Source organism: Anticarsia gemmatalis, chromosome 27 (assembly GCF_050436995.1).
Source record: "Anticarsia gemmatalis isolate Benzon Research Colony breed Stoneville strain chromosome 27, ilAntGemm2 primary, whole genome shotgun sequence".
NCBI classification, from domain to species: Eukaryota; Metazoa; Arthropoda; class Insecta; order Lepidoptera; family Erebidae; genus Anticarsia; species Anticarsia gemmatalis.
The window spans coordinates 3,493,085-3,509,393 of NC_134771.1; the positions used below are offsets into that span (position 1 = coordinate 3,493,085).

The window sequence follows — 16,309 nt, forward strand, 5'->3', positions numbered from 1 at the left end:
TTGATATATTGATATTGGCCCAAGATACAGGCCTAGCCTAGTTTGGGACCTATTGTTAATCTTATGTAACTTTGTAGTTTTTCTAGAAATAAACTTTTTATCTTTTTATATGTATTATTATTTACGACGCCAGATTCAACTCTATTAAGTTCTCTTAAAATGAATGTCATTTTGGTAAAAGATCACCCATCCAGTTTTAAACAGTAGCAACATTCCTTTTTTTTATATAGCACGTAGCATTTTCCACAATATTACCACATCCATCCATTACTAAACCGATGTTATTCTAAATATAACCATTGCACAAGCTAAGCACATCCGACGGGTTTGTTTACAAAACACACGCGTTTGCGGATAACACGTATACATATTGTTTATCTATACGAATCACTGTTAAGGCCGCGATGATTCTTGTTTGTTTGGACTACCGAGAGTGGAAGGTGGGAATGGAGATGAAAGATTTCTGGAAGATGAAAATGTTTTGTAGGTGGTATTTTCGTATGGATATTTGAGTATTCACTAATCGGTGGCATTGTGTTTTTAGAGAAATATCCGGTTAATACTACCAATGCTCAAAGGCTTGGTTTAGATGGAATTTCGTGTTTTCATTTCACTTCTTATATAACAAAAGTAGACTTGTATTAGGACAAAAAAGTATGACAAGGAAGTATTTACTAATAGTACTTACCTATAATTACAGCAACTTACATTACAACATTATAACTAAAGAAGTAAGCTAACATATCGTATACCTTGGTGTCGGATTTTCTGAAACTAGCGTCGATTTGATTCACGTTTTTCGACGATTGTTTCGGCAATGACGTAAAATTTTCTTCATAAGAAATAGATCGGTTCTTGAGTAAATTTCTACATTCATTAAAATAAAAAATTTAAGCACATAAAGCTCGAAAATACTCCTCACATGTCCATTGACAGATTACACGCGGAACGTTCCACCTAATCTTTGAATCAAAATTACAACTGGCACCTCAATGAGCATAGTTTGTGTTCGTAAAGTTATTTATTGTATTCAGCCTAACAACACGTCGCTAATTGTGTACAAGGTCAAACACAATTAATTAATACGCGTGAAAGTTTGTTCGTATGTGTCGGGAAATTCAAGAAAGTTAAATACCATTGAATGTGGGTACATAATACTAGCTGACACGGCAAACGTTCTTTTGCCATATAAATAAAAAAATAGTGTCACTTAGGGGAATGAAAAATGGATGTTGGCCGATTCTCAGACCTACTGAATATGCTCACAAAATTTCATGAGAATCGGTCAAGCCGTTTCGGAGGAGTATGGCAACGAAAACTGTGACGCGAGAATTTTATAAATAGATGAAGCTTGTTGTACCTAAAGGTGTAGACAGGTGTAATACACCCACGTTTCAATATTTACAATCTTAGTCCTATGTAATAGGGGGAGAGCCTATTGCCATTTTCTAGGCCTAATTAATATTATTAATACTTAAAATTATTAAAGTAATAAGTGCTGATGAAGTCTGTAATCTTTACTTGCTGACCAAACTGAAATGTCTTTACATAAAACTACTGAACGCAAGAAGCTGAAATTTTGCAATTATAGTACGTTTCTTAAACAGTGTGAAACTCCACCTAAAAGAGAGCAAAGGGGTTAAATCGTTAATATGAAAGATTAGCAATAAAAAATGCTGTGAATTGTGAAAACGGGAAACTTAAGTCCATGAGAACAAACTTGGGGAACTCTTTTGTAGTTTATTCAAAACCTTTTTGTTAATTTTCTGATTTATTCTCAATTTAGGTCAATCAGAAAATGCGTACCTCTATTACGACATTTTCTCTGATCCATAGCGGTTTTCCCAGACACCAATGGGCTGGTTTTACCACTACCATAGTACAAAAGATAGAGAAATTGCACTCATAACTCAATCTAGGTCATTAGCACAATAAAATCCAAAAAATACATCTAGAAATATGCCTCAAAAGATCTTTTAAACTGTCACACTAATTCCTATTAACCGTTAGAACTCCAATTTTGTTATAATCCCACGATTGATATAATAACGTGGTATTTTCTCAGGCCAAACTAATCTATAAAACGGTATAGTAAAAAAAATGTGTGATATTTTATGGCCTCAAAAATGACAGCAGTATTTCTCGGTAAAATAAATGTGTAAATGTGTATGCTCAGCTATCCCTTATTAACGTAAAAACAGCTGATATAATTTAAATAAGAAACTCTAGGAGGAGTTGCCCTAAAAATACAATACACTGATGATCATTGATCAGTGTATGTCTTTGTGGGATGATGTATCGGTGTTGTCTTGCAAAAAGATACTCGTAACCGGCGGTCCTGTACGACAAGATGTATGGATGTGAATGAAGCAAGGGAAGTTTGTAAGAATCATACCTAGTGGCGTTCTCTTGTCTCAGTCTATCCCTACGGGAAGAAGGTGTGATTTTATGTATGTATGTATACGATTGTTTATACTTTGAAATAGTCATCAAGCGTAAATTATCCTGAACGTTTAACTACAAACGTTTCGAAGAAAAACCTCCTTCAGAGTTTTTTCTCCTGTGATTATTGTCAGTATAATAACGTGATAATTACTACATTATTTACACCGGCAGCTGCTAAATATTCATCTCACGGCGATAGAATATGAAATATTAATTAGCTGTATTAATTGTGATGTTTTCCTTAAGTAGTTCTTTTGATTCAAGATTTATGGCAGTTGAATTGCTGTTTTTTTCTGTAATTACTTGCATTTACTGACAATACAATACAATTGTTTTATAGTAACGCCTGTTATACCAAATAGTGTTAGCAGAGGTATACGAAATATACCTACGTTTCACCAATGTTTTACTTAAAATAGCAAAAACACCAAAAGATACATAATTGCTCAAAGATAAAAATCAAATTAATAACCCAAAACTAACTATTACTAACCAAACATCACTAAAACCACGAAGAAATACCAAATTTTGGTAAAAAATAGCAATGGCAAGTTGTCAAAATTACGTAATTTTAACAAGTGTCATTATACCAACTTAATGTCAGTTATTATTAAAACATAAAAACGTCAGTGTGTGCTGGCGCAACCGTGACATCACAATGACATAAGGCTTAATACTATAGAGCGACAACTTAGAAGAGAGCCTTGTTTTTAGCGACTGGTAGAGGTAAACAATTTCAGGAGATGTTGGACTATACTTCACATTAGAATATTTACCAATAGTTCTTCCTTCTTATCGTATAGTTAGTGGTCAATTTAGTCACGTTGTTCAAGCCGCCCAAAAGGTCTTTGACATGGCTGGACCGACTTTAACCGTGCCCTCCGAAGCACGGAGACGCTTTGTTCAAATGTGGCCATCCATCTATTGTATGACCGCGCCAACGGCCACTTATACTACAGATCGACTGGTGAGTGCAACTGGCTATGAGTTTGGTATCGAGCTCGGTATATAGCAATAGGCTCGCCCCTATTCAATGAGACAAACATTTTATTGAAACGTTGGTAGGTATATTTCATACACCTTCAGTTACAACAAGCATTATGTACGTATGTATTTAAAAAAAAACGTCAAGACGTGCTGGCGTGACTGTGACGTCACTATGACATAAGGCTTAATACTATAATGAGTTGTTGGGGAAAAGTTGATTCGTCTTGCATCTCGTTTGCGGTTTGGTTAAAAAGAAAAGTGGTTATGACGTTGCAGAAGGTTTTTGTGCAATTCTGAGATGAGTTGTCGTCACATTGGCTATAGAGGATAAAAGGGTTGACGAATCCTTATTGTGGTGGCCAGTCATCGTCGATTATTGTCTATTTTCCTAGGGGAACTTTATAGGCGATAATATATTACAAGTCAAATATTAATTAAATATTGCATATTGCTAAAGTTTCGTCACTTGTACAGTATAGTTATTCGAATAAAAAAAATATAATTTTTAGACAGTTCTCGAAGCATATCTGAGCATTACTGAGCAATCATAATCACTTCAGCTGTGCACGTAGTTTCTCGGTAGACCATGTATATAAGTTTAGACAGGGATAAGCGAAACTAGGTAATAAGTTTTGCGTTGCCCCTTCAGCGTTTCAAGTAACAAAGGATCACCAATGGTCGAAGTTTCAGTGGGTTACTACTGGCTAAAAGCCTGCACCCCCACATCTAAAGGTGCCATATTGTGGTGCCTAAAATGAACTTCCAAAATGGTAATCATAACAGTGGAACGTTTCATCAATAGATATTATAAAACGGTCCAGTCCACGAGTTTCTACGTCTACCCGTACTTAATTCACTATTGTAGTTTAGAAACAGCAGAGGAAAGTTCAGTACTTACCCAGTTGAATAGATCCCATAATCTGGGACGACTGTATCTTCTTGTAGGTGATCTCGCCACCCTCGCCGACGCGACGGTGGCCAATCTTCCTGTCCGACTTGTGCACCTTGCTGATGGCGCCCGAAGGCCCAACTGCCGGCTGTAATGAGAAAAATACATCATAAGCACTTTAAAAAACATGCAAACAGAAAACATCAAGTCGGATACGCCCAAATTCAGTTGCTTTGTGGACCCAGAACCATAAAAAAAGTTCGGTGTAAGTCGATAGAAACGTCGGTTAACAAACAAATCGTAACCTTTAAATTCTAGTCTGATCGCAATGATTTAAAAACGTTAAGTCTGAAAAGCTGGTAATATAAGAAGATAATAGGCACAAGCATTTTTAAAACTGGAGTTATTTAGGTTTAAAAATAACACTTACTATGGGTTTCTCTCGGGAAAACATCCATTGCTATAATACCAAATTATCGACCAAATCTCAAGAATGAAATAGAAAGGATTTTTGCTTAACACGTTGCAGTTTTATAAAACAAACATTCAAGAAATAAAACAGTGGAATTTCCATCAAAATGAAAAGTCGTTTTCCTTCCTATCTGAACAAAAAATCAGCACCAATTTTATACAGAGATCTTTATTCAGAACTCACAAACAAAGCTTCTCTACCGGTCACGGCTTACACATAATTTACACGATGGACTTCAGCCCGCTGAAAACGTTAAATATTTTATGATTCCAGACCGTATTTTTACTTTTTCACGTTTTAAATATACACAGATATCTGGTCAAGTGTCAAGGTCAGCGAATATGTTCGGTGTATTTATTTGTTATCTATTGCAAATGTTGTCTGGTCGAGAGGAAGCTGTAATTTATATTCTATTCTAGAAATTTTGGAATCATGGCACGAGAAAAGAGTGGGTTCGATCTCACACGGACCAAATAGTTGTTTCAGGTCTGGTTCTATTTGGTGTCCGTTTTTTGTATGTTTGTAAAAGTCCCCGCGACACAAGAGCAATCCTCAGCGCTGGAGTTGTCTTTTTAGAAAACTAAACCAAAAACAATACGATAATCGATGCTGACTCTTCTCAGCACTTGCTTTTGCCGTAAACATCGTGAAGAAACTTGAGGGAGTTCTTAAAACAGTTCTTGAAAGACTGCAAAGTCCCCAATTTGGGCTGACTGGTGAACTCAAACCAATCATTATAAGAGAAGACTTGCGCCAGTGTGACAGTAATTAGTCTATTTTTAAATGCTTTTAATTCCCTCACCCTCAAACTAATAGGTTTATTTTTAGCAACAAAAAAATCTTCTTCAAGACATTGATTAATTCTATTCTAAATATAGTTTATCGAAGAAATAGTACAAAAATAAACGATTGATCGAGTTGGCAGTTAGTGGAATCGCCAATTTTAACTATGCCATCAGTGATCGCGATTTCTTCTTGAATCTTGCGCCTAAATATAACATGTCTTGATGTCGTTGTAAAATTGAATTGTGAGAATAGACCACTCAATTAAATGAACGAAAAACTTTACACATGTAAGCTCCAAGCGTACAACTTACAAGTCCAGACTTTAGTTCTTTCCTTTTCCCTTTAGTTCTTTGTGCACAAAAAAATCCTAATAAAAGTCTAAATAACATGGTCACACCAAATGCTCTATCTTTTATGGCAAAAGATGGAATGAATGACGGAGGACACCGAAGATGTATTCATAATTTAAATACATAGACCAAAATACGATTATTCGAGCAAAATATTTAGTAATTTATGTATTTGCTTTGTGTAGATAAGTAGCCTTTTAAAGATTTGTTGCATTAGAAACACCTCTCTTTGCAATGCATCTGATGCATCACTTTTGTATATTACACGTAAGGTATGGTAATTTTATGTATGGTCGTAATACGATACCTCTAGAGCCAGAATATTCAATTTGTAACAAAACAAGAACCGGTTGACTAATTTAATCTGCAATTAATGGCATTTAAAAGTCGAATTATGAGAACTCTTGCACGACAAGTTTAAAGTTTCCCAAATTTATAAAACCTACCTTTTTGTGTGGAAAATAAATGACAAATATAATCTCTTCTTAAGACTTCAGAATCACTTATCGCTTTGAATAGCTGTCTGTCTGTTTGTCCAGCTAAATCTTGGGAAAAGCTATACTTATTTCGAAAAGAAAATTCAGTAAAAGATAGCTTTACTGTATGGTCTAACGACAATATGCAATATTCCGTCAAAGATTACAAATAGATCGCTATTTTAGATTATTACGTCAAAATGTGATATCTGTAATTGATTTTTAGTAGGAATTGCTATACATGAATGGGTGACACAGCGGAGTTACGATAAAATGATAATTATTGTTATTAGTAAACAGAAGATAGATATGACATTAAAACGGCTGTTAGAAAGCAAGACTTCAATTTTAATACTCAAAAACGAGATAACTGCACGTTTGGCGCAGTGGTTAAAGTGGGCACCTCGTCGCAATTACCGTAACGCCGCGTATGGTGGGTTCTAATCCCACCCGGGACAAATTTTTGTGTGATGAGCACGGTTATTTGCTCTGAGCCCGGTTGTTAATGTATCTGTATAAGTATGTATTTAAAAGTATATAAGTATCTTTATCAGTTATTTCGTTACCATAGTACAAGCTCAGCTAAGTTTGAAATCAAATGACCGTGTGTGAGTTGTCCAATATTTAAAAAAAAAAAAGAAATGTTTTAAAAGCTAGATAACCGGTAAAAAAAAAGAAATCACTAACACAGGTGGTTTATGACATCCTACAACAATTTATTAAAATAAGTCTATTCAAAACTAGCTGACTCGCGCCACTTCGCTTGCGTCACAGAAGAGAATGAGTCAAAATTTTCCTCGTTTTTCCAACATTTTTTACTGGTACTCTGCTCATATTGGTCGTAGCGTGATGATATATAGCCTATAGCCTTTCTCGATGAATGGGCTATCTAACATTGAAAGAATTTTTTAAATCGGACCCGTAGTTCCTGAGATTAGCGCGTTCAAACAAACAAACTCTTCAGCTTTATAATATTAGTATAGATAAGCCTGCCATTCATTCGTAAATTTTAACACAAAATGTGTACTAGATCAGAGACCGGTCTATCAAAAACTATAAGAACTAGGTATTTAGTTCGATACATTAATAAACGGTAAGAAATGTATTCATGTATTTGCAATACCGGTTTTCTAGACGATTTGGATAGAAATGTACAGTTTGAAGTTTAAAATGACTCATTAGGATATAACAAGGAGGTGATTCTGAGTGACTTGGGCGTATGATAAAAAGGAAATTAAGTGTGAGGCACATTTTCGTTCAACAAACGAGTGTTTTTAAACAATTTTTGAAATAATAAAAGTTCTATTTAATTCCTATTTTCAATTATTATTTTCTTACCATTCATCTTACATACATAATATCACGCCTGTTATACCCGAAGGTATAAGCCTAGGTGTATGAAATACACCTACGTTTCGCCATTAGCAACATTAGTCCCATGTAACAGAGGATGTCCCTATAACAATTTACTAGACACGTTACTTAACTCCGGTCTACCATTGAGAAATTGTAATAAAAATTACGATAAACTAATAATAAACATTGCGTGACGCGGGAATCGAACCCGAAACAACATAATCAGCAGTCGGATACACTACCGACCGCACCAATGAGATGGTCAAACTTATTACCTATCATTCTAATCAGCTATCACTGAATAATATAAACAACACGTTAAACACAAACGGAAGTGCCTTTAGCATTTAATTGTCAATCAATTAATTGATAAGTACAAATTAATGATCCTCGAATAAAAACCTGATATTTGTAGGCTTTCGCTTGGCGCAAACAAAATTACTTTTTAACGAGCCACCAAGATAGATTGATGAAAGTTATTTGTGATTTTTTGATTATTTTTAAGGATTTTGGATAGAATTTTCGAAGAAGGCACCCTTTTATGGATATTGATTTGTTACGATTCTTACAAACTCCCTTTGCTTCATTAACATCCATACATCTTGTCATACAGGACTGGTTACGATTACTACGCACATGACTCTTTTTGCAAGACATCACCGATATGATCAGTGTATCTCTCTCTTATCTTTCTAGGCGTTCTGGACCTCCGCACAGTATTTTTTTTTGTTATTCTACATTCATTAATTCTCTGTCACAGAGAGATATAGAAACAAATTTTACCTTTGTTATTTAACAGAAAACCCTTTGAATCACGCTACATACAATTATCTACTCAATGGAACAAGCACAAGCTGTATTAGAAAAAGCCTTCGGGCGGCTTGAACAACTTGGTTGATCACTAACCATACCATAAGAAGAAGACGTATTGGAGAAACTTACCCGTTTCATTGCACTGAACTAACCCTCTTGAAAAGGTATGGAGAAATTAACATAATTTTTAGACCCAATTACAAATCCTTAAATCCTCTATTCTTTCAAAAAGAAAATAAAAAACACTACTTATACATTTTTATTACAAAAACACATTGACAAATAAGACCTGTACTATTTACTCATTCAAAGCGAAAATGATTCACGAACTCGTCTTAACTACATAACGTTGATAAGACGAATCTTTTATCGCAAATATTTTTAACTGATAACGATAACAAAGTTTACAAATATATGAGTAACGTATCTGGTGTGTGATTTTTTATATCTTGAGAAGGAAGTTTAGTTTCATTTTGACGACAGTATAAAGAATGATTTGCAGATTCTTGAAGGGATGCAAAGTCTTCAACTTTTTTTTTAATACGTTTATTCATATAATATATCTTTATATATACACTGCCGGTCAAAAGTTTGAGACCACCTACATAAAAGAAGGAAAATGGAATAAAACTCAAAATATAAAACAAGATATTTAATTATTATTTAAAATACTTATTTACTTATATACATACTTCTAAAATAAAACAAAACAGTAGAGAAATTACGATGGTATACATCAAAAATGCCCTTCATATCTTAAACTGATTTTTCGTCAAAAAATCCACCTTTACACTTTATCACTTTTTTCACTGGTCTCGGCATACGAGCAATTAATTTATTTATTGTCTCTGGTGAAATATTATTCCAGCTCTCCTGTAACACCTTCCACATGTCTTCTTTGGAGGAGGGACATCAATTGTGGACATTTCTGTCCAACTCTTCCCATAAAAGCTCAATTGGATTGAGATCCGGGCTCTGAGGAGGCCACACCATGTTTTTTAACACACTTTCTGTCTCTTTTTGTTCCAAAAAGCCCCTGCATAATTTTGAACTGTGCTTTGGATCGTTATCCTGCTGGAAAATAAATCCATCGCCGATTAATCGCAAACCAGACGGAACGGCATTTTGCTCTAGTATTTCTTTATATTGCTCCTTTTTCATAATTCCGTCGACTCGTACCAAATCTCCGGTTCCGTGGCTCGAGAAACATCCCCAGACCATAATGGAACCACCTCCATGCCTGACTGTTGGCACCACACAGTCTGGCATCATCTTTTCCTCGGCGCTACGTCGAACAAAAACTCGTCGTTTTGATCCAAATATTTCAAATTTGGATTCATCTGCCCAAATAACTTTTTTAAAGTCTTCTTCAGACCAGTCTCGATGGGTAAGGGCCCACTGCATCCGTTTCCGTTTGTTTTGTGGCCTTAGTAGTGGTTTTCGTACAGCGACGCGACCAAACAACTTGGCATCTCTCAATCGTCTTTTACTGTAGTCACTGACACAGGTTCGGATCGGGTTTTATTCACTTCAGCGCAGATTTCTGGTGCTGTTAGGCGTCTATTCCGCTTGCTGGTAACGACGATAAAATTATCCTCGCTAGAAGTAGTAGCTCTCGGCCTTCCTGACCGCGGACGATCTTGATTAGTGCCAGTCTCCTTGTATCGGGTTATTGCGTTATGAACACAAGTCTTCGACAACTTAAGTTGAGAGGCAATCTCACGTTCAGATTTGCCTTCGTTGTGTAAAACAACTATGACAGCACGAGTTTCACTGCAAATTTCGCGCACTTTTCCCATTTTAAGATGTCTTCACTGTCACAAGGATGAGCTCAGACTAAACGAGATAAAATAAGATTAACTTCATGAAAACTCAGGTAATAAATCTGTTTTAAAACGTTTAAATAATCCTAAATTCCAGTTAACAAGAAACAAAAGCAAAATATTCAATGTTTTGGTCGGCTCATAAAAAAATTACAATGATTTACCATTTGGTCGTTGCGCGGCGTTCATTGATGTTTTGAAACAATAGACCTTTCTAGGACGATAATATAAAAATATATAAAAAAAAGGTTCTTAGAAATTCTCTAATAACAATCGAATACACAGATGTTCAAATTAGGGCTTTACCATATGTACTTTTGAAATAATTTGTTGGTGACGAAGATTCTTACAAGTGGTCTCAAACTTTTGACCGGCAGTGTATATAATTCTTCTGTAAGTGTGTATGTCACTGAACTTCTCTTAAACGACTGGACCGATTTTGATGAAATTTTTTGTGTGTGTTCAAGGGGATCTGAGAATGGTTTAGATTCACAATTTTGGAAAATGCTTTTTAATAAATTTTTACAAATTAAAGACGTGTAGACAGAACAACGTCTGTCGGGTCCGCTAGTGACATTATAAAATACATACAAAAATCGCCAATGAGATGGACTCAAGCCATGGTCATTATTAGTCATTCTTAGAAAACCTTGTCTAGATTTAGATTTAAATTACAAAATGTATAGGAATGTTAGTTTCTATTGTAAAGGTAGTTATCCCAATGGTAATACGGAGCGTACTCGATTCTTAAAGGAACAAGTATCAGTGTAAACGTCTAAATGTCACAAGACCTACTTAGCGCGGAACTTTTTATTTAAAAGATAATAAAAAAAAAATATTTGTTGTTACGTTAATCCACACGAAAGCCTGAAACATTTAAGTTCACGCTTCGCTCTTAAACCGACTTTGATAAAACTTTGTACGGGTTGTATGGAGATAATTGAAGACCCGGGATGAAGTATAGTCCGTTTTATATTAAATTCAACCCGTAAATGGCTAAAATTAGGGGTTGAAATTTTGTACGCCGCGCGGGTCAGCTTATCATAATACGACAGGTATCTATTAAACTTTATTGTTATACTTACTTCATGCCAACAATAGCACGATTCTCTACAATCAGTACTATCGACTATATACTGATTCTCTACAGACGGTACTATCGAGTATCCATAGATTGACATTTTCTTTTTTCTTTTAAAAAAGACAACTCCCGCACTAAGAATTGCTCTTGTGTCGCGGGGACTTTTACAAACATACAAACAACGGACACAAAGCACAACCAGACCCGAAGCAATTATTTGTGGATCGCACAAATAATTGCTCCGTGTGGGAATCGAACCCACGACCTCCCGTTGCAGTGGTATCGGCGTGGCGACCTAAACCACTGCGCCACGGAGGCAGTCAAAACATACTGCAAAAATAGTTCTTACAGCATCCACTAGAGGCGCTGATCAGATTTTCATACACTTCTCGATAGCTAGCCTGTTGTCGCTAGGTCAAATAAATAATGCTAAAGAATCCTCACACAAAGGAATTCGCGATCAACATCTAGTCTAGCCACTCAACTCATTATTGTTAAGTTCAATGACCCAGTCCAATTTTGGTGTACGTTGTAGCGTGGGCGGCTGGAGCTATTAATAAAACTAGGTGAAAAAGGTGTAGGGTACACCGTACACTGCCAAATTAGGATTTGGAGCGGATAGTCTGAAATGTTCAGAGCTTGAGCTTATTTAAATGTTTTTGTTTGGTACTTGTAGTACCTGCCTAAAGTACCGTTCGATTGAATACTACAAAGTGTAGCTATTAACAATGCTAGTCTCATGTGAACTGCGGTAAAGAGTATAAGTATTTTGAAAAATCAGCAAATAACTTTACCCAGGTCGAGTCGAACCCGTGACCTCGATATCGGCAATCCGAAACACTACCGTACAGACTAAAGAGACACCTTATTTATGGTAAAAAAAACAAAAATCATCAATCTAATCTCAAACAATTGCATATACAATACTTTTTAAAACCCATAGCTGGGCAAGGGTTACTCTCGAATGAGGGAGGGATTAGGCCTTAAACCCCAGTATATATTACATACATAAAATTACGCTTATTCCTATAGGGATAGGCAGAGACTAAAGAACGCCACTTGGTACGATCCTTAAAACTGCCCTTGTCTCAGTCACATCAGAGTATATAATAGTAGCAGAAAACACATTTTTAAAGTACTCAAACTTCAACATTCTACTTTACCTATATTTTGTAATTCAAAGTAATTATGACTGTCGCTTCCATCACTTCAAATAAAACAAAAGGATTAGGGGGAGGCGTGTTTAATTCGCATTCCGAGCTAAGATTACCGCTTCGGATATCTTTAGACGAAGCCTGGGCGGAGGCTGTTACGTAATTACTAGGGCGAAATAAGGATTGAATACGAGTGAAAGGGCTGTGACAAAGTGATCGGATAGATAACAAAGCCTAGAAGAACTAGCACATAGATTGGAGTATAGTTAAGTATAATATTTAAGGTTATATTTAAGATGGGCGACTGGTCAAAAATGCAGCTTCTTTCATGCCTTCCGAACAGGACTAGGTAGTGCGATGAACACAGATGATGAAGAGAGGACACGCGGCTGTTTAAAAAAATATTAGGTCGGGGATAAAGTCTTTTCTTATTATAGTATGTATGAACTTGTAATAAAATCTTTTTGGCTTCAAAAATCACAAATGAGTACACGGTTCATTAGGTTTCTTTCAGTGAGCTCGTGAGGTACCCAAATATCGATCTTTTTTGTGTAGAGAAAAGATTTTATTACAAGTTCATACATACTATAATGCGAAAAGACTTTTTCCCCGACCTAATATATAAATGGTATGAGGCAGACGATTGTCTAAACGATATAGGCGTCTGGTTTGGACTGCTGCCGACATGTCCGTACCATTCAACTTAAATTAGGACTCACTGTTTCGGAAATATGCTACTTTAAAGTCTTAAAATTGAGGCGTTTTGTACCTGATGTGGAGAACAAAATTTTCATTTTTTACACATTTTTTTCTTAAAGTTTTGTAGTACTTACGGAACATCATTTCAAAGGATAAAAACTGAAGTAGTTTCTAGCCTAACACCCTGTTTGTCTGTTGACCTAAACACACAGTTGTTGATTAACGGTAAAATCTTATTTATATTAAAAAAAAATAGGTAACAGGAATTCATTTCAGGAAGGAAGTGTATTACTGTATCAACAATAATATTTGTATTTTCGATACAAAATGGCCGCTATAAAAACTTTTCCTAACAAGAGCCAATAAATAAAACCATAACCCCTTCCTCTTGAGGCAATTCAGCAAAATATTAGAATCTGTATGTGATGCCAAGTTGTCCCAAATGCTGGGGAACTTTTATTGCACACCCATGAAAAACCTATGCGTCAAGTGCCAAGAATAATGTAGGTATTATCTTGAAACTTTGTGAAGAAAAGAAAGGGATCTTTTCACAGTTTTAATATTAAGGAAATCATATCGGTGGTGTTTTGCAAAAGGGTCAGCGTAGTACTCGTAATAAGCAGTGATGTATGGATGTGAATGAGGCAAAGGGAGTTGGCAAGGATCGTACCAAGTGGCGTTATCTGGTCTTTGCCTACCCCTAAGGGAAGAAGGCGTGATATTATGTATGTATGTATAATATGAACATGAAAAATATTTTTTTCGTCACGAGGTAAACACGAATAATTAAGTATAAGTATCTTTCAACACATACGAGATCAATTTTGAGTAGTAAAGATCAAATTTCACCGTTTTTCTCATAGGTTACTACACTACTAATACTAGATTAATCAATAGTTTGGAATCGTTCCATTTAAAAAATAGTTTTATCCAAACATGACCATTAGCTCACAAACCTACAAAAACCTTGTTTTTGCCAAAACGACGGCTTCTATTCAGATAAAATATTAACTGAACAAAGATCTATTCTTTTTTAGCACAAAAATCACAAATTTACGAGAGAGGCCTAATATTTTGCCAGTGTTTTATGACCCTAGAGCTTCCTATAAAAATAATGTCCGACCACATTGCCCCAGAGATTACGTAATACAGAGTATTTTCTTAGACATTGTACATTATCTTTCAGCCTACTAGTACATATACTCACGGCTCTGTCTAGAAAAAGGATTTTTTTCAGCAACTTTACTACTTCTCGATAAATTTCGATTTATAAATGGAATTTTGACAGGTTTGTTTATACATTTCTGTCAGTACTTCTTCTTCTTATCGTATGGTTAGTGGTCAACCTAGTGTCAAAGTTGTTCAAGCCGCCCGAAAGGCCTTTGACATGACTTCACGGCGTTTATCTTAGTAGAGAACAACCGAGACCGACTTTTAAGTTTCTGTTATAATCTGAATAAACTATTTGTTGATAGCGTATTCATTTCTTATCACTAGGTTGCATAGGATGTGATCCTAACAAAACAAAGCTAAGCTAACGACGAAACTATAAGTAAATATAAAATTGGATATTTTTTCAGATAATTTCACGGAAAATAGCCTGACCTATAGCAATAATACAGCAGGAAGGTTTTAAAATAAAAAAAATAATTGGATATGATCTCATAATTCGAGAAACTGTAATTCAAGGGTGACCTTAGATCTCTATCAACTTTAAAGACATTTTTCCTGTTGCATTCAAAACACTAATCATTTAGTTTTTTGACACTAAACAGTTTCGCGACTTTGTCTGACATATTTCAGTTTCCAAACCGCACTTGGTCAGCGTGGCAGACCCGAAGCTGAACTCCTCCTTCATTCCGGATAGAAACCCTTAGCCGGCAGTGGTACATGGTTTAATTTATTAAATGACTAATATTATTGCCTTTGAGTGAATGTCCAGGAAAAAATATTTAGTATTTTTTTTTTGTTTCTGCCTACCGCAATGGGAAAAAGACGTTAATTTATGTATGACTTTAAAGACTCATGTAAAATTTCAAACGACATCCACCATTTACCGACAATGGTTATATAAAAGGTCATTTCCCACAAGAATACCTATTGTGAGGGGATCTTAACGTCCTCGTATTGTTCACCATATGTATGTGAATGTTCAATTATTGTCTGAAGGGGTTAACTGAACTTATGTTGAGGTACTATAAGATTTTTTACGGTTCAAACAGTTGTGTATTTGAAGAAAAAAATCTATTCCTGTACTGAAAATGGTGTTCCGTAGACTTTTACAAACATTGAAAGTTCAGGCAGACCCGAAACAACTATGTATCTACTTATGGATCGCAATTTTTTTTTCCTTAGAATCGAACTCGCAACCTTCCATTCACTATTATTTCAGAGCATATCTATAGACGGACATGAGCGGTCCGGAGTATGTATAATGGTGTATGATAATACGCTCTCCCGCTATTACTTGGGAGTTACCTATCTATACTAATATTATAAAGCTGAAGAGTTTGTTTGTTTGTTTGTTTGAACGCGCTAATCTCAGGAACTACTGGTCCGATTTGAAAAATTCTTTCAGTGTTAGATAGTCCATTTATCGAGGAAGGTTATAGGCTATATATCATCACGCTACGACCAATAGGAGCAGAGCAGCAGTGAGACATGTTACATAAACGGGGAAAATTTCGACCCATTCTCTCTTGTGACGCAAGCGAAGTTGCGCGGGTCAGCTAGTAGGTGCATAAAGCCGAACTTAAGGCCAAAGGCAATTTATTCCCTCTGAGAATCGAATCCACAACTTTTCATCCTATAGAACAAAAACGTAGATGACAATACTTGATCAGTCCGGAGTTCGATAAGGATGTATGGTAATACGCTCGCCCCCTATTAAAATGTGGCAAAATAGTAAAAGACTAAACTTGGATGGCTTTATTAGACTGCTTACATCTTTTAAATATCAATTGCGTGATATGTTTGTT

The 16,309-nt window shown here is 35.6% G+C and overlaps 1 protein-coding gene across 13 annotated transcripts in view; it reads right to left on the reverse strand.

Annotated features, from left to right (window-relative positions):
* PIP5K59B (Phosphatidylinositol 4-phosphate 5-kinase 59B) overlaps nucleotides 1-16,309 on the reverse strand; it is a 79,344-nt gene that overhangs the window by 56,736 nt on the left and 6,299 nt on the right. For all 13 annotated transcript variants that reach the window (XM_076132152.1, XM_076132157.1, XM_076132153.1 and 10 more), the window contains exon 3: nucleotides 4,331-4,469. In XM_076132152.1, coding sequence (XP_075988267.1) covers nucleotides 4,331-4,469 — 139 coding nt within the window. The remainder of the gene's footprint in view (nucleotides 1-4,330; nucleotides 4,470-16,309) is intronic.